A 21,790-nucleotide genomic window follows, 5' to 3' on the forward strand; every position below is an offset into this window, starting at 1 on the left:
GGTGGCGCAGTGGTTGAGAGTCCGCCTGCCGATGCAGGGGACACGGGTTCGTGCCCCGGTCCGGGAAGATCCCACATGCCGCGGAGCGGCTGGGCCCATGAGCCATGGCCGCTGAGCCTGCACGTTTGGAGCCTGTGCTCCGCAACAGGAGAGGCCACAACAGTGAGAGGCCTACGTACCGGGGGGAAAAAAAAAAGAACTCAAATCCAGTACTCTTCAAATCCAAATCTGATCATCTTTTCCCAGCTGATATACTCTGAGCTATTCAACCCTCCCCCCAGCATTGTTTCTGATTCAGAAATAATTGTATTTACAATAAAGAGTGGAGTCATATGAATTCAGCTGAAAAAAATGCTTGCATTGTGAAAACACTAAACCATAAAAATAATTGTGAATCATTTTAGGCTGTATCCTAGTTGCCAAGACAATTAATAGTTGACACCATTTGTAAAATGAAAATATAATCTTAGCATAAACAATTTTAGTTTTATCTGATGTTTGAAATATGCATTTATGTAACTGCCAAGGTATCAGCTGCCCTTTGTTAGCCAGAAAGTTCCAGGGACAAGACAAGAACAGAACAGCCCTTATTCGTAGATAACAAGCAAAGTGTTTTTTCCTTTGGGAAGGCCTTGTTGTCGTTAACTAATGTTTGAGAATTTGGGTATGGAAACCCTTGTATTAAACTAGTGCTACGTACTATATTGCTATATTGATTGTAAACATCGACCATTAGAAGTTTAAAAGCTGTTTGACTTAAAAATTAGAACTTTATCTCGTTAAACTACATGAGTTAAATTTGGAAAGCATTTTAGTGGCTGCATTTGAATTTTTTTCAGGGTTTTCACCCTGAAAACATCAGTAAAATTTTACAGTATATTTTACTTATTTATATATGTTTGCAGAAACGGCCTAGAATATTGATTGCTAAGGAGAGAAAGCAAAGAATGGGTAGACATAGATTTGTCAACTTTTCCCACTTAATTTTTTATTTCTTGGCATTGAGTTGAAAAAAAGTTCAATTCTTTCCATCTAAAATTGTATCCCGTTCAACTTTTTTCTCAAGAAAGTACAGGGTGACTAGGTTACTAGGTCTCCATAGGTAACCTATACTTTCTCATTAAAGAAAAAGCTATTTCCCTAACTGCCTGCCCTCTTTAAGGCACAAAGTACACAGCAGCTGTTTGAAAACCTTTTTTTCCCTTCCTGTTTTATCTACTTGTATAAATTGCTACATTGCTTCCATAAAATGCCTCCAGACATAAGGGAGTCATTTGCATAAATGGATGAAGATTTTTGTCTTCCATGAAGGAAAGCTTGCCATGGCCTCTTAATCGTTTTCCTTCCTCTCTCTGGTTCCAGTATCCGGCTGCTCTGATGAACTTGGGAGCCATCCTGCACCTCAATGGACGACTCCAGAAGGCCGAGGCCAACTACCTGCGGGCGCTGCAGCTCAAACCGGATGACATCATCACGCAGTCCAATCTCCGCAAACTCTGGAACATCATGGAAAAGCAAGGCTTGAAGACCTCCAAGACTTGACACAGGAGGGCCGTACCTCATCCTCCTCCATATTTGAAAGCCGGCCTCATTGACGAACAGAACTTCCCAGCAGTGCTATGACAAGAGTTAGTTTGGACTTCAAGACAGGGGGGCAGAGGTCACTGAGGTCACTGCCACTTCTGGGAGTATCCACTTTGCTGTGGGCACAGCCATTAACACCAAAAAGAGGAACATTGGAAACCTCCTGCAGGATATAATTGTTACCCGTAGAACCGTAAACCAGAGCACTTAAAACAGGATCTTTTGGCATTCTTAAAGGGGGGAGGGAAGTCTACGTTTCAAATTTTGTTCAATTTTGAAAGCTAACTTGGAAATTATACTGTTCCTTAAACACTGTGAGAGGAAGTCAGAATTTCTGTTCAGCCACGGTAAACTATTACGGTCAAGTGTTCACACGCAGTGATTCAAGTGTCGTGTGAATCCTGGTGAGCTGGCCGGTTGTCCTGACGCTGCTGTCTTCCCTCTTTGGGACAGCCTGCTTATCAGTGTCTAAAACTTAGAAAACTTTTTTTTTTTTTTTTAATACTGTGTCAGGATCTGTCAGAGTCTACATTTGTTTCTTGACTAGTGCACGTAACGTTTTATGATTTAGATGTCACCATCATGTGGGCATCCTTTGCTTTTCATGTTCTGAAAAGGGTATACAGAACAGAGCAAACCGTGTTTCTCACTGGTGTTGTAGGAGGGACTGGGGAGGCCTTATGTGTTCCAGGCAGGCATATTTTACTCTGACGTCACTGACGTTTTCCCAAAACTGCCTAGGAGGATTCATTGTATTAATTCTTAGGCTTTTGAAATTGCCTTTTAAAATGGCTATTCCTGGTTAACGCTCATGCTAAGGCAGTAAATCAAAAGGAAGCTTAACAAATGGTCTAGTTCCAATAACTAACCAGCAGCTATTAGACAAAAGGGAAGATGCTTTGTGCCTTCCAGACGTTGCTGGGTTAAAAATCAAGTCTGTGCGAGGGTGTATAATGATGGCTGCCAACGCTTTTATATTCTGGAAAGAGTTGGTATGAAATGCTAATCACTTTCTAATAGGTACCTAAACAGCAGTGCTGATAAGTTTTTGAGGAATTATTTTTAATCATACTTTGTTCTTCCCAAAAGACATAAAAAATGACTTATTTTAAGCTGCAGGTAGACTATAGCATTAGCCCACGTGTTTCTAGGTCTCCTGCCAAGTGCTTTTCACAGTTGAAAACTCTTTTTCACTAGCAAATTTGGCATTTTATTTCATTACCTATTAGTAACCACTTCAGTGATAATTTCACGAGTAAAAGACTATAAGGGAAGTAGAGAGAAACATTTACTGAACATTTTTTGACTTGCAGTCAAACTTTGCTACTAAAAATTAACTTTGTAAAAACAACGATCCACTCTCAACTTCTTCCTAGAGAAAGTAGCTATACAATACCCAACATATTTATTTATTTATTATTCTACCATAGCAAAATAACAAAACTTGATTCATTAAACCAGTTCTTTGCAACTTAAAATTAGCTTTTTTTCTTGTCCTTTCACATTCAGTGTATATATGGTCAGCGTCCCCATTTAAGGGAAGCTGGACATGCAAATAGATCATATTATGTTTTCTTCATATTTTATATGTTTTGCTGCATATCTGAGTAAGGTGGGGTAAAGAATTAAAGTAGTGTTCCTATGGCATTAGTGTTTTGGTGAGAAGGGCAACATAGTGAGAGAGATTTGTTGATGGCATTAAAAGAAGGCCCTCCTAATATGTATATTATTTGGTAAACATTTCATTGAAGGGCCAAAAGTTAAATTATAATTAAATCACTGTGTTTTCAGAATGATATTTAATGTTTAACAACAACAAACACGTGGTCAAACCAAAAGCGTGGGTTGAAGTATATTTTTCATCTTCTAGTGCATTGGCAATTGCAAAAAAATAAAGGCAAAAAGGAATTTAATATAAGGATATAGAGGTGAATTCAGTGTCTAACATTTTTATTTATTTAAATAGTTATTGACCTATGATGACTTCCTAGTCTTACCATTTTGTGTCTTTTTATTGTTATTGTTCTTCTTTTCACACACTTGGTTCTTGGTAGGTTCGCTGATGGCACAGCAGAGGCACTTCATGTTGACCCAGTTCCCAAGTAGCGTTAATAATTGGGCCTGTGTCATAAAATGCATGGATCATTAACAACTAAATGTCCCTGACACCTTTCACTACAGGGCTGGGCTTAGTAACTGACCAACTTGGGGGGAGTGTTGAGGGGGTCTACAGAACATGGTCAAAAAATGTCTCCGCTCAGGGATTTATGGTGGATTATTGCAGACAGTGCTAAAAATATAGAGCACAAGTTTACTAAATTAAAATTTTATTTTTTGAGAAACTGTTGTTTGTATAAATTATCAAGATTTGTAGGCTTTCCTTTTGTAGAAATAATTGTTTTATGTGCCAGAGAATTTCGATTTTGTTTTCAACAATAAAGCATTGATAACAAATACGTTTATAAGCCTTTTTAAAATCGTCTACAGCAACAACACTTATACTGTCTTGGATTTTAACAGGCCAATGAGAAAGCTGGACATCTCCAGAAACTTTTCCCAAACACCATTTTAGATATTAACTTTGTAGATTCCTTTAGGTTTTTCTTAATGACCTCATCAAGTTGTCTCACATATTTGGAACTTTCTCATTTGATCCACGATTTACTGGCTAAACAGAAGCTCTTCACTCCACTCTTCGGAAGTAGACAATGAACTAACACAATAACATCAGAGAGCAGTTGTAAGAAGTTGGGGGAATGTTTTGGAAAACTTACGAGGAAAAACTTCACAGAAATTTCAAGTGAACGAGAAGCTTCAAATTCCAGCAGTACCCCAGGGGGCAAAATACATCTCAGATCTCTATGGAATAACAACATCAAGAGGTCAATATGTGGTGAAGTGGCAGAGGGAATGAAAGCCAATTCAAAGTCTTCTCTGATTGCATTCTGCAGGAAGACCACCCAAAATCACACTGGAAGAAGGTCAAAATCCTGGTACGCGCCTTTCTCTACTACAAAACTAAATATAACAGAGTTACCCTGGTTGCATTGCCATTTCAGCTTGTGGCAGTTCCAATGCTTAAGCCAAGTTTTTTAGCAATACCCCTTCATTAAACTGAGTTGAGTGTTAAATAGTAGGAAGCAAATTCTGTAGTATTGGAAATAATATTTAAATTAAGTGAAAAATCATATTCCAAAGGTACGTAGAGATGAATTGGAATGATTACAATTCTTAAATTATCCACAGAAACCCAGTTTTTCCCTGGTAAGAGAATAACCAAGGCTTAGATGCATTTCCTTTCTTTGTACTGTAAATGTATACTATGTGAAAACTGTCATCACTTTCATTTGTGAAAACATCAAATGAAGTCATTGGATCCCCAAATCTCAACTTTTTAGAAAGTGATTTTCAAAAATATCATGTTGATCATGAGCAAATAGTAGATGTAATTTTCATTTATGGTCTATTTTTTTTTTTCATTTATGGTCTATTTTATGTTCTTCTACTCAACAGAGTGCCAGGCTAGAAAAACAATGTGAGAAAAGAAAGACATGGCCCCTGCCTTCACTGGTTTCAGAGCGTAGTGCCTCAATCCAAGTTAAAACTCTACCCTGATTTTAGAATAGAATCAATTATGCAATATTTCGTGTACTAAGATGACTTAATATCTGACATTTCTGTAGCCTGTTGTATAACTGCCACTAAGTAGTTTTGGGAACTTGCTTAAATCACTTACCTTGGGGGCCTTATACTCCTCAGGTGGAAAGTAAATGGCTTTAGTTACATGTTCACGGAAGTCTTGTTTGGCTCTCACAGTCTAAATTGTTCAGATGTTTTTCATGCCTTACCTGTCTTAGTCTGTTTGTTTGGACAGCTATAACAAAACACCACAAGCTGGGTAGTTTATAAATAACAGAAATTTGTTTCTTACAGTTCTGAAGGCCGGAAGTCTAAGATTAGGGTGCCAGCAGAGTCGAGTGAGGGCCCCCTTCCGGGTAGCAGACTTCCTGTGCCCCCTCACGTGATGGAAGGGGTGAGAGTTCTCTGGAGCCTCTCTTATAAGGGCATTAGTTCCATTCATGAGGGCTCTGCCCTCATCACCTAATCACCTCCTAATACCATCACCTATGGGCGTTAGGTATTCAACATATGAGTTTTGGTGGAATGTAGATATCCGGACCATAGCAACCTTCTTTCATCTTCATGATCAATCTGTAGTAAGAGAGGTAGAGAAGGTGATTTGTGGGAGATGGAATAGCTAGAGAAATACCAAAGGGGGCGGAGAAACCACCTCCGGACTCAGGTTCACTGCCTGAGTGCTCTCATGACACAGGACATGTGAGCATAAGGCAGCATGGGGACAGTCTTGCTGCTTGCTAGCTTTGGGACATGGACAGGTTATTTCATACCTCTGAGCCCTGGTTTCCTTATCTGTGAAGCTGGAACATAACCTCACACATCCACAGGGTGTTTGGCATAAAATAAAATCCTTATATCTAAATTTTATCCTATAATCAAGGAATTAGGCAATATATAATTTTGTTATTATATAAAAATTTTAACAAGATAATCGAATTCTCTGTCAGTTTTTACCTTGTCTACCGTATTTTATGTTCTACTCAACAACAACTCAAGCTTTCCTTATAACTGACTCCTGAATGTGCTGTACCCATGTCTCTCAGCAGAATAGAGCTGTGCTTTCCTCCAGGATCAGAACTAGAGAATCGGGGTCTTCTAAATATGGCCATTTTTACCAGAACAGTGTTTGAAGTAGGGAATTTGGCCCTGCTTGGGATATTAACACTTTTCTATAGCTCACCAATAAAACAAAACTATGTCATCTTTTCTGTACACAGAAAATCTGATGATATCAGCAACCCTTATTATAACTACTACAAATTAATGATTATTATTGATTATACATTAGCCACAATGTGTCTCTTTTTGACTTTCAAGCTCTACATTTTTGAGAAAGCCAAGGTAGAGAGAGAAAGGATGGGCATTTGGGAAATGGACAGTTAATTGCCATTAGAAATAATTAAGTTTTTGTTGTAGAAGAGGAGAAGTTGATTGGAACAGTTCGAGACTGTGTCCTTTTTGGTTGCTTCATAACCTGCCAAGATTGAGCCACTGTATTATACGGGGGAAAACATTTAACAAAGAAGAGAATGGATAGAACAACCACAGGAGAGGTTGGAAAAATGTTCAACCAGTTTGAAGTTTAGACTAGAACTGTCCATCTATTCTGATTTGAAATATATTTAATTTCTCTCCTACCTCCTTTGGATTTGACAGGAATATCCCTCATTCAAGACAAAGCTACCAGCCATTCTCAAGTCAGATGGAGAGAATAGAGTTCTATATTTCAGTAATAGCTCAAGACTCCTAGAAGCACTTTTTCTAATAATTTTCTATCATGTATCTTTCTTTTCCATCCCAGAAGACTCAAAATAACTCCTCTGAGAACTTTCTCTTGGCAACATCATTGAGCAGCTAGAGACTATAATGAAAGTTTAAAAAACATATTGAGAGAGAAATCAAGCAAGTAATTTCTTTCCAAAAATACTAAAATGTCATAAAAGAATTAAAATGCCTTTTTTTTTCAGCTGGACACTCCTCTAGTATTGTGTAAAAGATCATTGTTACCAGAGAATCAGAATTGGTGAGGGAGGAGAGGGGTGAGTTTGTGTGTGAGGAATAGAAACAAGTGATTACCTTTGATTTTTTAAAATTAATTAATTTATTTATTTATTTTTGACTGCGTTGGGTCTTCGTTGCTGCGCACGGGCTTTCTCTAGTTGCAAAGAGCGGGGGCTGCTCTTTGTTGTGGTGCACGGGCTTCTCATTGCGGTGGCTTCTCTTGTTGCAGAGCACGGGCTCTAGGCACACAGGCTTCAGTAGTCGTGGCGCACAGCCTTCAGTAGTTGTGGCTCGCGGGCTCTAGAGCACAGGCTCAGTAATTGTGGCGCACGGGCTTAGTTGCTCCACGGCATGTGGGATCTTCCCAGACTAGGGATCGAACCCCTGTCCCCTGCATTGGCAGGTGGATTCTTAACCACTGTGCCACCAGGGAAGTCCCTACCTTTGATTTTAATGTAGGCCCTTTTCTAATCTCGTTTAGCAAGTAATGGCCATATTGACTCTGGCGATAATTAGCTTTTTAATTCTGCAGACATCAATTTATTAAATTACATAAAGCCAATTAATAATCTCAATATGTTTTCATTTTTAGTTCTTTTTGTGTTATTTTAAAAATGTTGTTATGCTTAATGTCTGGATATTTTATGTTTCCTTTGCAATAGACTATCACTCTGTAAATGTTCCTTTGCCTATACTTTGTGATGATGGCTATTTGGGAAATTTCACTGGAATTATGATATTTTAAAGTATCTTTTTAGAAATCTGTCCTATACCACCAAGTATTTAGCTGTTACTACGTAGTATTCTATTAAATTTCAATTGAATAATTTTGCATTAAATAATATAGAAGGGTACATCAATATTAGGTTTTATTATATCCCATTGGGTCCATTCTCCCAATTCCCTACTGATGATATTAATAAAATGTGATTATACTGGCAAAGCATATCTCTGTATATTGTGAGTCAAGGAACTTTATCAGTTAATTTTTTTTTAGCATTTATTTATTTATTTTCAGGAGTAGATAATTTTCATGTATAAGTTTAAAATATATATATTTGTTTTGTTTCTTAAATTCCACAGATGAGTGAGATCACATGGTATATGTCTTTCTCTGTCTGACTACTTTCACTTAACATAATACCCTCTACGTCCATCTATGTTGTCACAAATTTATTCTTTTCTATGGCTGAGTAATATTGCATTATTATATATATATATATATATATATATATACACACACACACACACACCAAATCTTTATTCATTCATCCATTGATGGACATTTAGGTTGCTTCCGTATATTGGCTATTGTAAATAATGCTGCCATAAACATAGAGGTGCAGATATCTTTTTTTTTTTATTTTTTATTTTTTAACATCTTTATTGAGGTATAATTGCTTTACAATGGTGTGTTAGTTTCTGCTTTATAACAAAGTGAATCAGTTATACATATACATATGTTCCCATATGTCTTCCCTCTTGCGTCTCCCTCCCTCCCACCCTCCCTATCCCACCCCTCCAGGCGGTCACAAAGCACCGAGCCAATATCCCTGTGCCATGCGGCTGCTTCCCACTAGCTATCTACCTTACTACGTTTGTTAGTGTGTATATGTCCATGCCTCTCTCTCGCCCTGTCACAGCTCACCCTTCCCCCTCCCCATAACCTCAAGTCTGTTCTCCAGTAGGTCTACGTCTTTATTCCTGTCTTACCCCTAGGTTCTTCATGACATTTTTTTTTCTTAAATTCCATATATATGTGTTAGCATACGGTATTTGTCTTTCTCTTTCTGACTTACTTCACTCTGTATGACAGACTCATTACAAATAGCTCAATTTCGTTTCTTTTTATGGCTGAGTAATATTCCATTGTATATATGTGCCACATCTTCTTTATCCATTCATCCGATGATGGGCACTTAGGTTGTTTCCATCTCCGGGCTATTGTAAATAGAGCTGCAATGAACATTTTGGTACATGACTCTTTTTGAATTTTGGTTTTCTCAGGGTATATGCCCAGTAGTGGGATTGCTGGGTCATATGGTAGTTCTATTTGTAGTTTTTTAAGGAACCTCCATACTGTTCTCCATAGTGGCTGGACCAATTCACATTCCCACCAGCAGTGCAAGAGTGTTCCCTTTTCTCCACACCCTCTCCAGCATTTATTGTTTCTAGATTTTTTGATGATGGCCATTCTGACTGGTGTGAGATGATATCTCATTGTAGTTTTGATTTGCATTTCTCTAATGATTAATGATGTTGAGCATTCTTTCATGTGTTTGTTGGCAGTCTGTATATCTTCTTTGGAGAAATGTCTATTTAGGTCTTCTGCCCATTTTTGGATTGGGTTGTTTGTTTTTTTGTTATTGAGCTGCATGAGCTGCTTGTAAATTTTGAAGATTAATCCTTTGTCGGTTGCTTCATTTGCAAATATTTTCTCCCATTCTGAGGGTTGTCTTTTGGTCTTGTTTATGGTTTCCTTTGCTGTGCAAAAGCTTTCAAGTTTCATTAGGTCCCATTTGTTTATTTTTGTTTTTATTTCCATTACTCTAGGAGGTGGGTCAATCAGTTAATTTTTTGTCACTTCTGTTTATAGAACTAATTTTTGCTTGGGCTTGTATTCATCCAAAATTTTGCTCTGTGAATGACACTAAAGATAAGTTAGTCTGCTACTATTTCTCAAGTGGCCACAAAGTGATATTCATGGAAATCATAACAGCAATATGAACCCACGTGCCACAGAGCAACTAAGCCCACGTGCCACAACTACTGAGCCTGTGCTCTAGAACTCGTGAGCCACAACTACTGAGCCCTCATGCCACAACTACTGAAGCCCGCACACCTAGAGCCCATGCTCCGCAACAAGAGAAGCCACCGTAATGAGAAGCCCACCCACTGCAATGAAGAGTAGCCCCCGCTCGCCGCAACTAGAGAAAGCCCTCACGCAGCAACAAAGACCCAATGCAGCCAAAAATAAATAAACAAATAAAACAAATTTTTTAAAAAATTCTAATATTCTCTCCTGCCCACTAGCAGGAGAGAATATTAGGTTTGACCTCTGCACTTTGAAATGAAGAAGCTGTAGTTTATAGCAGTCAAATGACATAGCTTAGCTTACACATTCACAGGGATCAAACGTAGCAGGTAAAGTGTCGAGTCCTAGCTACAGGTTACATCCTACATGGCTCAATGCCAACCATCTAGAGTTTGTGAAACATCTCTTCTTTGGAGGAGAGGGTAGACACAAAGCTCACCAGCAAAGGTTTGCTCATGGATTATTTATGGATTGCATACGTGGAAGATATTACTACCTGAAACTCCTAATCACTAAACTCAGTGTGGGTCCCTGATTTAAGAAATGAACTCTTCATTTTAGGATAAATTTATGAACCATGCCTAACAAAACACAGCTGGTCTAAGTAAAAGTGGTACAGAGAAGCATTAGGGTCAATTAAACCATTTCCAAAGATCCATTCCTGTCATCTGATGACACTGCTTGGTTATTTCTTCTGACCTGGCCATGATGGATCAGTGATCCAAAGTTCATTAGCGATTTCAACAGGCACAGTGTGCAAGATTTCAGTAGACATAACCAAATTGGATGTGATCCTTCATGATGAAATTGGCTAGCATTTTTTAAAAATTTATTTATTTTATTTATTTTTATTTTTGGCTGCATTGGGTCTTTCTTGCTGCATGCGGGCTTTTCTCTAGTTGTGGCAAGCGGGGGCTACTCTTCATTGCAGTGCGCGGGCTTCTCATTGTGTGGCTTGTTGCAGAGCACAGGCTCTAGGCGTGTGGGCTTCAGTAGTTGTGGCACTCGGGCTCCGTAGTTGTGGCTCGCAGGCTCAGTAGTTGTGGCGCACGGGCTTAGTTGCTCCGCGGCATGTGGGATCTTCCCAGACCAGGGCTCGAACCCGTGTCCCCTGCATTGGCAGGAGGATTCTTAACCACTGCACCACCAGGGAAGCCCCTGACTAGTGTTTTATCCTTTATTTTACTTGAGGCTCTTCTATTTGGAGTGCACTAGCTAGATGAAAGCTTTTTATAGGCCAGAGATAATTGTAGAATATGAATAATATGCCATTTCCCTGTTGCAGTATAGCAACAGTAAATACATTTGCTACAAGTCTTTATGATCATTGACTAATCTGTGTGATTCCCTTTCACCAACCTTGTCCACCTTCTCTCTGTTATACACACACACACACACACACATGCTTGCACACACGTCCATGTACACACACACACACACACACACACACACACACACACACAGTCTCACTCTAACTCACTCACTGTGTGGCTGGAAAGTCTACAACTAAACTTGAGTTCAAACATAAGTGTCTGTTCATTTGATCCTCCGGGAGAGGAAGTCATGAGGATTGAGACATACTTTGAAATGTTTTGATTAGCAGAGGAAATAAAGTGAGATCAAAGCTTTTGTCCTTCAGTGAGCAATTTAAATCCAGACAAGCAAGAGTCCAAAGGAGATGAGGGCAGGCACTTCTTAAGCTACTGTTGTAAACACCTTGGCGTATCTCTTCACACTCTCCTCTGTGCCTGTCAGCAACCAAGCTGAATCACTCCTCTATCTAGGGCACTTTCCTGTCCTCATTCTGGAAAAGAAATACCACTCAGATCATGAGAAGACATGGCAAATGTAGATTTGTTGCTCTCCATTTTCAGGATAAGAGAAATTGCCAAAATGACCTTTACATATCTTAGTTTTAAACGTATTTCATCTTGGAGACATTAACCAAATGATTCAGCAATATGAATTCTCTAATACAGGAAGCAACACACTCAGTAATTCTAAGCACTGCTGAAAATGAGCTGACCACTGGAGCACCCCAATTATATCACCTTTCTCCATTGGCTTTAGCTCCCCGGGTGATGTTATATGCCATACATGGCATTCAACTTGCTCCTTGGAATTGCAGGGCAGTGGGGTCCTTCCCATAGATATAAATCTGAATGAAGAGAGTTAATTATTTCATTTTTTCACTCTCAAGATTGTGTTCCTGTTGTAATTATCTTTTTTGCATGCAGAGCGTTTTGCAGTTTTCAAAAGGCTTCATATTATTTTTATACTTAGCTCTTGAAAACAATTTGACAAAGTAGACAAGAGAATCGTAATTACCCTCAAATCCAAACTCCAGATGAGGATTCAGAAGCTTAGAATGGCCATACGACTCATTCAAGATCACGTTCAGTACAAAAGGAGGTCTTTCTCCTAATTTTATGACTTTAGTCTAAATCCTGGGCAGGCATTGATGGGTATGGACACAATCAATACACCATTATTCCCTTAGTCTCTGAGGATCAGATGTGATTGAGGAGTGTTTCCATCTGAAAGACTTCCACTGAAAACTAGAGACCAATTCCACCTACATCCCTACATTGTGAGAGAGTAGAAAGAGGAGGAGAGGATCATTCAATTGTGCAACAAGAATACATGGGTCACAAAAATAATTTAGCTTTTTTCCAGTCACTTTGTTCTCTTTCTTTACTTGTCTGTAGTGAGGGGTTGGCATGAATTGCTTCTAATTAAAGTGTACCGGAACATATGTATATGTATAACTGATTCACTTTGTTATAAAGCAGAAACTAACACACCATTGTAAAGCAATTATACCCCAATAAAGATGTTAAAAAATAATAAATAAAGTGTACCAATTGCAGCTTTCTCCTGCAATTCAGGTGTCAGCTGAGCTCAGCTGATGTTTGGCCTCCCCATCTTCTATGGAATGTTTGGTGCAGTTCCCTAGTTCTTGTGAATACCTGCCTGTCACATCCTGAGACTCTGAGCCTGGGCTTCCACTCTTCTCTCTTGGTTTTTTCTTCTTACTGCTCTGCCGTTCAGAGCAGACTCTTTTCTGATTTCCCCTAAAACCATTTGCATTTGTGTATGTGGCCAGCTTTAAAGGTGTTGGTGGCACAGTGGTTTTAATCAAACAACTTAAAATTGAATATGAACATCCTTGTTTCTGTATTTCTCTAGCCTCTCCCGGCAAGTGGGATTTCTCACTGGTTACCTCTCTCCGTGGGTTTCAGTCCCCTCTCAGGGGGTCCTCTCTCCTGTGCTCATCCTAATCGCAAAACTCCCGTTACCTGCTTATGCAAAGGCCTCCAGACCTGTCCTCCTATAAGGAAAGCTGATTATCCAGGTGTTTTTCGTAAAACAGAGTTTGAAAACTGGCAGCCTGTAGACTGAATTCAGCCTCCACACATGTTTGTTAAAGTGTGAACAAATATTTAGGAATCTAGAGTTTTAAAAAAAATAAAAACAAACTTGGGTTTCTGGTTTTCCTTGAAATACAAAATATCTGGCAACTGGGACCATATCTCTGTGGGCAGCTGCTGTTCCATTTGGATAGGACTTTACTCGCAGGTGTGTCACGGTCCCCACCCCCACCCCTGCACCCCGCTTCTGCTCAGTCTCTAGAGGCACTTGAGTTCAAAACTCCTGCTCTAATCAAAGTCAGTTCCTCCCTTACCAGGTGACTCTGACATCTGCTGTTAATATTTTTTTCTCCACTACATAATCTTATAAAAGTGTACTCGAAATGAGAGAAGGGGGTGGTGGTGGTGTAATGAATTGGGAGACTGGGATTGACATATATACACTAATATGTATAAAATAGATAACTAGGGCTTCCCTGGTGGCGCAGTGGTTGAGAGTCCGCCTGCCGATGCAGGGGACACGGGTTCGTGCCCCGGTCCGGGAAGATCCCACATGCCGCGGAGCGGCTGGGCCTGTGAGCCATGGCCGCTGAGCCTGCGCGTCCGGAGCCTGTGCTCCGCAACGGGAGAGGCCACAACGGTGAGAGGCCCGCGTACCACAAAAAAAAAAAAAAAAAAAAAAAAAAAAAAGTAGATAATAGGAACCTGCTGTGTAACAAATAAGTAAATAAATAAAATTTTTTAAAAAGTGTACTCGAAATGTTCAAAGATGATGATTTACCTAGAATTTTTTAAATATTTGAAAATTTCTTTAGGACTAGGTTCTATCACACCATTTTAAAAAACTGAGTTGTTTCCACATTTTGGATATTATGATTAGTGCTGCTACGAACGTCTATGTACAAGCTTTCATGTGAACACGTGTTTTCAGTTCTTTTGGATAGATACACAGGAGTAAAACTGTAGGGTCATAGGACCATTCTACATTTAGTTTTTTGAGCAACTGCCAAACTGTCTTCCACAGTGGCTGCCCCACTTTACATTCCCATCAGCAATGAATGAGAGTCTGCGTCTCCATGTCCTCATCGATGCTTGATATGTTCTTTTTTTTTCATTATAACAGTCCTACTGGGTGGGAAGTGGTATCTCATTGTGGTATTTATTTGCATTTCCCTGATGGCTAACATCATACCTTTTTTTTTTTTTTTTTTTTTTTTTTTTTTTGTGGTACGTGGGCCTCTCACTGTTGTGGCCTCTCCCGTTGTGGAGCACAGGCTCCGGACGCGCAGGCTCAGCGGCCATGGCTCACGGGCGCAGCCACTCCGTGGCATGTGGGATCTTCCCGGACCGGGGCACGAACCCGTGTCCCCTGCATCGGCAGGCAGACTCTCAACCACTGCACCAACAGGGAAGCCCCATCATACCATTTAAAAATTTTTTTAATTTTATTAACAATGAAGTTTGCAAACGAATTGAGGAAATAATTGACAATATTATGGAAACTTTTTCTCTCAGTTTGCTTTAATGTTATTAACTAATTCAAATAATGCCTGGCTTATAAAACTTAACTCTTTGTTGGTGTTTGACTAATGGACTGTTGCCATTCATCATGCCAGAAAAAGACCCCTCCTAATGTACCATATTGCCTCAGAACAGAGTTATTTTTCATATCCCTTATCTTGCAACCTTATCTATTCAGCTATAGTTATACAAATAGTTTTAAATGCCTTCTACTAACGAATTTAATTTTGATGGATGGAGACCCAGTCTCAAACCTACAAAGAGTGTGATGATGAGGGAACCAAAAAAATGAGACGGATGTTTAAGGACAGGCATATTCTGTTTCACCTTTTAACTTTAACTGGAGATAATAAATGAACACCAACAAAAAAGTCCATATGCAAGAATTTTGCTCATGAATTTGGCATATTCATTGGGGTTTTTTCGGTTAATAACAAGCGGTAACTTTTGAATTCATAAATACCTGATATCGAATTTGTAAGTTGATTAAAGTTAGTTTACTTCATCACTTTCTATGCAGAAGTCTATGCCAAACCCTATTAAAAGTTTCATCAGTTTAGGAATTTCTTATCTGAAGGGTCTGTTTGCCCTCTGTCTCTCCATAATTGTCTTCAATAGAGTGAACGTGATTAATGGGCTGTTTCATTTTTCAGGATAAAGCTTTTTCCTTTTCCCAGCAATGCTAGCAAATTACTTGATTAATATCAAAAAGCTCTCATTCACACATAACCTTTGAATAAACAAGTTGTGATACTTTTGGCAACATGTGAAGAGGTATTCCTGTAAGTAGGCTATAAAGGAAATTGCCTTTGTAATTAACTATATAAAGAGGGAGCCGATTTTTTGCTTGTTACACATCTTTTTTTTTTCTTCTCTCTTATAAGTGGAGAATGTATAATGAGACTGGGCAAAAGCAGAATGCAGGATCTCTTTCTCTATGCTAGGTTTCCATTTGTATTTCCCTCACCACTGGAAGCCAGGAAGAAAACTGTGAAACATTTATGAAACTTAAATAGGGTTTCTAGTTCATAAATTTTAGGGCTCTTTAGCATTCCGTTAAAGTGCAGCAACAGGAAGTAATCAATCCCTTGTTGACTGATAGATATCCCGCGCCCCCCAAAAAAATTCCTGATATTAATTCTTTAAAAATCAGAGTCTGGATAACAGCTGTTTTCATGGAGCAGAGAAAAGGCCTTTATGAATAAGAAAGAATTTTAAATGAAAATGGAGGAAAGTGAAAGGAACTAAAATATGTCCTCATCATACAGTAAATACTTTATATACATCCTATTTCATATAGAAAATTAAAGCTACCCTTTATTGCTGCATTGTTAGTTCCCTATCCAGTAGTCATTTCTCTAATAGTTCAACTATTAGAACACCAACTTTGTCATAGATTTTTGCCCAGATCCGGTTGATGGGTTATCATTGGTCCAAGCTAGAGGTCAGCAAACTATGGTCTCCTGGGCCAAATCAGTGCCACCATCTGTTTTTATACAGCCTGTGAGCTCAGATTGTTTTGTACATTTTTGAATGGTTGAAAAAAATCAAAAGAATAATATTTCATCATATGTGAGAGTTATGTCAAATTTCCGTGTCCATAAATAAAGTGCTACTGGAATACAGCACTCAGTCATTTATAGATTGTCTATGGTGGCTAGAATGGCAGGATTGAGTGATTACAGCAGAGACTGTATGGGCTACAAAGCCTAAAATATTTACTATCTGGCCTGTTACAGAAAAAGTTTACCAACCCCTCGTCTAAGCGAATTGTGATAGTACTGTCTCTGGCTTTTCCAGGCTCCAGTCCAGCTGGCAGTGCCCATGTGACAATGAAATGCAAGCAGAGGTCTGCTAGGTGGAATTCTGGAAAGGCTTTGCTTTCTTCAGAAAAGGCTGGCATATTAACTGCCCCTTCAGGTCTTGAATAGGAAAGTGAAATCTGAAGGTGAGAGCAGCCATCTTGCAACCATGGGGTGATGAATATAAAAGCCAAAGCCGGCACCTTAGAGCAAAGGAAAAGACCTGAGTTCCTGATAAAATTGTTAAGCAGCTGAATCAAGGCCAATACCTGCTTATTGCCAGACTTCCTGTTATGTGAGAAAAATCACCTCCGTCTCTAAGGCAGTCTTCACTGGGCATTTAGTCACTGGCAGGCAAATGCCTTTCTGACTGACGTGCCCTCTTTCTTTCCTTTAGGCCTAGAACCTATTTGGCCTCAGGTGTATAAGAAGAGTTGTGGGGGCCAGGAGACCCGTCCTGGCATCCGTTCAATAGGCAGGAAGTAGGTAGCCATCTAATCTTTCCACCGGTAAGGTTGCACCTGAATTTGCTCATCCTAACAAACCAGTGTCCTCAGCAGCATTATCTTGGTATTTGGGGAAATGGTTATGAGAACAGTCTATTTCCCTTAGTTACTACAAGTAGCTCACAGCAGAAGGTCGTTTACATTGCTGAGGGTGGTAGCCCCCCTCCCCCTCCCTCCCAGTTAGATAGATGTTCCACCCTCTGTCCTCCCATAAGGTTCAGGTTAGAATGTTATTCCACTCATGACACCATATTCTGAGTATTATGTCAGTTTATTTACTCGGCTCCAAGTGCCTCAAGGGCAGCATCATGTCTTATTCGCTCTGTCACCCTAACCTCTAGCACAGTGCCTCATACATTATAGGTGATGAAGGGGTGAATGGAAGGAAAGTGGGCAGTACTGTTGTCAGATAAAAGAATGCAATGAGGAATAAAACAAATATATTCTTTAATTTATCAGATATTTATTGAGTCTCTATTATATGCCTTTTTCTGGGCAATGGGAATGGATAAATTGATGAATAAAACCAGCATCATTAGAAAAGCTAACATTTACTGAGTGCTTACTAAACGCCAGATACTGTTCTAAGCACTTTATAAGTGTTGGCTTATTTAATTGTAACAAAAATCCTGGTGAAAAACCTGAGGCACAGAAAGGTTAAGTAACTTGCCTCCAATCACACAGTTAAAAGGGATTGAATTAGGACTGGGATTCATGTCCAGTAGGTCTAGTTCCAGGATACTACTTACTTACTTACTTACTACTATACTTTCAAGCTACTTTTCTGATGTATTAGGTGCAGAGAATATAGTGTGAAGGCTACTGCCCTCCATTATGGAATTCCAAAGCAAAATAATATAAGCTACAGTTTGCATGATGGAGATCTAGGTCCAGCCTGCTGGGTTTCAAGTCCTGGCTGCAGCATGAATTTGGCTGGCCAAAATGTTCGTTCACGTTTTTCTGTAAGATGTTGCAGAGAAACCCGAACGAACATTTTGGCCAACCCAATATTTGAGTATGTTAATTAACCTCTCTGTGCCTCAGTTTCCTTATTTGTAAATTCGAATCATAATGATATCTAACTCACAGGTTTGTTGTAGGGATTGCATGAATTAATACATATAAAGTACTAAAGACAGTGCCTGGCATTTTTTTAGGTGTAAAACAACGGTTGGATGTCATTACTGTTGCTGTAGTGGGTAGTTTGGTAATTACTACATTGTAATAATATTAACAATAGCTATTGCTATTGTAATACACTCAGGGGACATGTAGTCAGACCATAAATGATCTCACAAATAATTTATAAAGTGATAAGTAGTGATTAAGTGTTGAACAGGTATATTAGAGTTCTCCCAAGAAACACAACTAGAATGAATAGGATATATTGGCTTATGAGGAGAATTGGCTCACAAGATTGTGGAAGCTGAGAAGTCCCAAGATCTTCTGGAGACTTAGGGGAGCTGATAATACCATCAGCTGGAACAATACCGTTCCAGTCCAAGTCCAAGTTAAAGTCCAAGAACCAGGAGTGTGAAAGGTATAAGTTCCAGTCTGAGTCTGGGTCCAAAGGCAGCAGAATAGTTATGTCCCAGCTTGAAGACAGTCAGGCAGAGAAAGCAGATTCTCCCTTACTGAACCTTTTGTTCTGTTCAGACACTCATGAAGTTCACCCATGGGAGGGCACTGTGTTTTATTCAGTCTATAATTCAAATGTTAATCTCGTGCAGAAACACCCTCAGAGACACATCCAGGATAATGTTTGTCCAAATGTCTGAACACCCCATAGCCCAGTCAAGCTGACATGTAAAATTAGCCATCACAAGTTGTACACACACACTCACACAAATATCCATACCAAAATAAGGAGGAAATACTCATGACAGTACAGTCCATGTTTCTGTAACTGGTCACATGGTTGTAGCTGATATTTATGCCTATCTTCTTCTACCACCGATTCTGTATTTTCTTTGCCTTCAGCAAGTACCTCAGCTGGTCGTGATTCTTTACCTGGTGGAGTGACCCAAACCTTTATTCCTGAAGCTTCTGAGCCATTAGTAGTGCTGCCTGGATTAGGTTGTTGAAGTTTTACATTGATCTTAATCACAGAGCATGGTAATAGTAAGAGACGCCCTACAGGGTCTCCTGTATTCTAGACATGCTCTTCCTTACCTCCATTATAGAATAATAGTCCAATTTCCCTTGATAGTCAGGGTCAATCACCCCAGCCAACACCATAATTCCCTTCTTTACTTGTTGATTCAGAGGCATGAGGAGTATAAAGTGACCAGGTGGCAGTCTTAACTTCCAGTTCAATGGAATTATTGTGTCTCCTGGTAAAAACATTCTTCTCTCTGGATAAGACCTCTAGGCTGGTAGGGCGTAAGGTCAAGAGAGCAGGAACCAAAAACTTTGCCAGTGGGTCACTAGGAGTAATGATGTGTAGTGAATTTCCCATTTTTACCCTTTGATTCCTGGGCTCGTGAATCCTGGCTATTGGAGAGACAGCACCATATATTGGATGCTGATTCTGAGCATATACAGCCTTCTGGAGAGCCTAGCTGCAGTCCTGCAAGGTATTGCCATCTAGCTGTCACTGTAACTCAGTCTTCAAAAGGCCATTTCACCCGTTATCAAACCAGCTGATTCAGGATGACCAGTGAATTACATGAGCATGGGCCCATTGCCAATCTTCACTTGCTGTGAATTGAGTTCCTTGATAAGAAGCAATGTAAAACATGGCAGTAGATAAGGCATTCTATAAGTCCACGGGTGGTGGTTTTGCAGAAGCATTTCAGGGAAAGTAAATCCGTATCCAAAGTAAGTGTGTATTCCAATAAGAAAAAAATGCTGCCCTTATTATGATGCAAGCCATCCAATATGGTCAACCTGCTACAGGTAGCTGGCTGATCACCCTGAGGAATGGTACCATATGGGGGGCTCAGGGTTGGTCTTTTATGGCTGGCAGATTGGGCACTCAGCAAGGCCATAGCCAGATTGGCTTTGGTGAGTGGAAGTCCATGTTGCTTACACCATGCATGACTTTTATCCTGGCCACCATGGCCACTTTGTTCATGAGCCCATTAGGTGATGACAGGGGTGGCTGGGGAAAGAGGGTGATTCGTACCCACAGGATAGGTCATCTTTTCCCACTTAGTTATCAAAATGTTCCTTTGCTAAGTCACCTTTTGGTGAGCATTCACATGGGACACAAATATCTTCACATCTTTGCCCACTCAGAGAGGTCTATCCAAATATTTGTCATCAGTTGTCCCCAGATTTCCCTGTCATCAGTTTTCCAATCATATTCCTTCCTGACCATCCAGCCAAACCATTGGCCATAGTCCGTGAATTGGTATGTCTGCACGTCTGGCTAATTACCTTTCCAAGCCAAGTGAACATCCGGGTACACTGCCTGAAGCCCTGCCCTCAGCGAGGATTTCCCTTCACCAGTGTCCTTCAGGGATGTCCCAGCGAGGAACTGTGATCCTGCAGCGTCCACTTCTAGGAGGTCCCTGCATATTGTGCAGAACCATCTGTAAATCAGGATTCTCTTCCTCTGTCAACTGAATATAGGGAACTCCCCGTGAGGCCATAGATACAGGCTGAGAGAGAAAAGGTGGTGTAGCAGGAGTGGGCACCATGAGAATTTGGGAGGCAAGATAGGTAACACAATACACTTCTACTTCTTTTCCCCTTGAATTGATGATCCCTGGTGCTGTGTGATCAAGTGGTTAGCTATGTCTATTACACCCACATCAAAGTTATTGCTCATATAAAGACTTTCATTTTACTTTATGGCCACATTCTTTACCAACCTCCTGGATTTTTAAAAATTGTGCTTTGCATTGTGTTAATGTTTACTATGCTGAGGAGACCATATAATGTTGGAAAGACATGGATACATTCATCACTGCCTTGGGGAAATATGTCTGATGAACAGGGACGAACAGTCTTGGCTTGAACACATTTCCATTGAGCAGAGAGCAGGATTTTGAGACCTGGGGGCTAGGCCAGGAGAGGAATGGATCCTGAAGGAGAAAGGAGAAGAAGGCTCTATATGCTTCAGCGAAGGCCTGGGAAAGCTGGGAAGACCCAAGCCCGGAGAGTCAGGCTTACTCAGCCATCAAGTCCAAGCACTGGAGGTAGAATCAAAAGCCAGCATAAAGAGCCCTAAATTAGAAACTGGATCCAGCCAAGCGGTGGGTGAAAAGGCCTGAGCAAATCAAGGTGGTTCACGCCATTGCTGTAAAAATTCCCGAAGTGTTTCTGGTTACTTCTTGTGGACCTCAGCCTGGCTGTACTTCTCCAGGACATGCAGTGTATGATGTCCATGCAGCACATGATGCTTTAACATATAGAGGAGAGTGAAGTATAGGGCAGAGAGGAGAAGAAGCATGATTTATATTCAAAACATCACATTTTTTAGAGCCCTAAACTATTTCATTTGCTCATGCATTTTTCACTTCTCTATAGGGCTATTTATACTTCATTCATTCATTCCTTACTTATCCCTTAAGTTATGGAGAAGATTTAAAAGGCCCTATGTAA

At 39.9% G+C, this 21,790-nt stretch overlaps 1 protein-coding gene across 5 annotated transcripts in view; it reads left to right on the forward strand.

Annotated features, from left to right (window-relative positions):
* Window positions 1-21,790, forward strand: part of TMTC2 (transmembrane O-mannosyltransferase targeting cadherins 2) — an 862,038-nt gene that overhangs the window by 395,806 nt on the left and 444,442 nt on the right. For 2 of the 5 annotated variants that reach the window (XM_067697476.1, XM_067697478.1), the window contains one exon: window positions 1,363-4,040. The exons of the other annotated variants lie outside the window; for them this stretch is intronic. In XM_067697476.1, the coding sequence (XP_067553577.1) occupies window positions 1,363-1,542 (180 nt within the window). In that variant the 3' untranslated portion in view covers window positions 1,543-4,040. Of the gene's footprint in view, window positions 1-1,362; window positions 4,041-21,790 lie in introns of those variants that run through there. 5 annotated transcript variants of the gene reach the window in all.

The sequence above is a fragment of the Pseudorca crassidens genome, chromosome 11 (assembly GCF_039906515.1).
Source record: "Pseudorca crassidens isolate mPseCra1 chromosome 11, mPseCra1.hap1, whole genome shotgun sequence".
Classification (NCBI taxonomy): Eukaryota; Metazoa; Chordata; class Mammalia; order Artiodactyla; family Delphinidae; genus Pseudorca; species Pseudorca crassidens.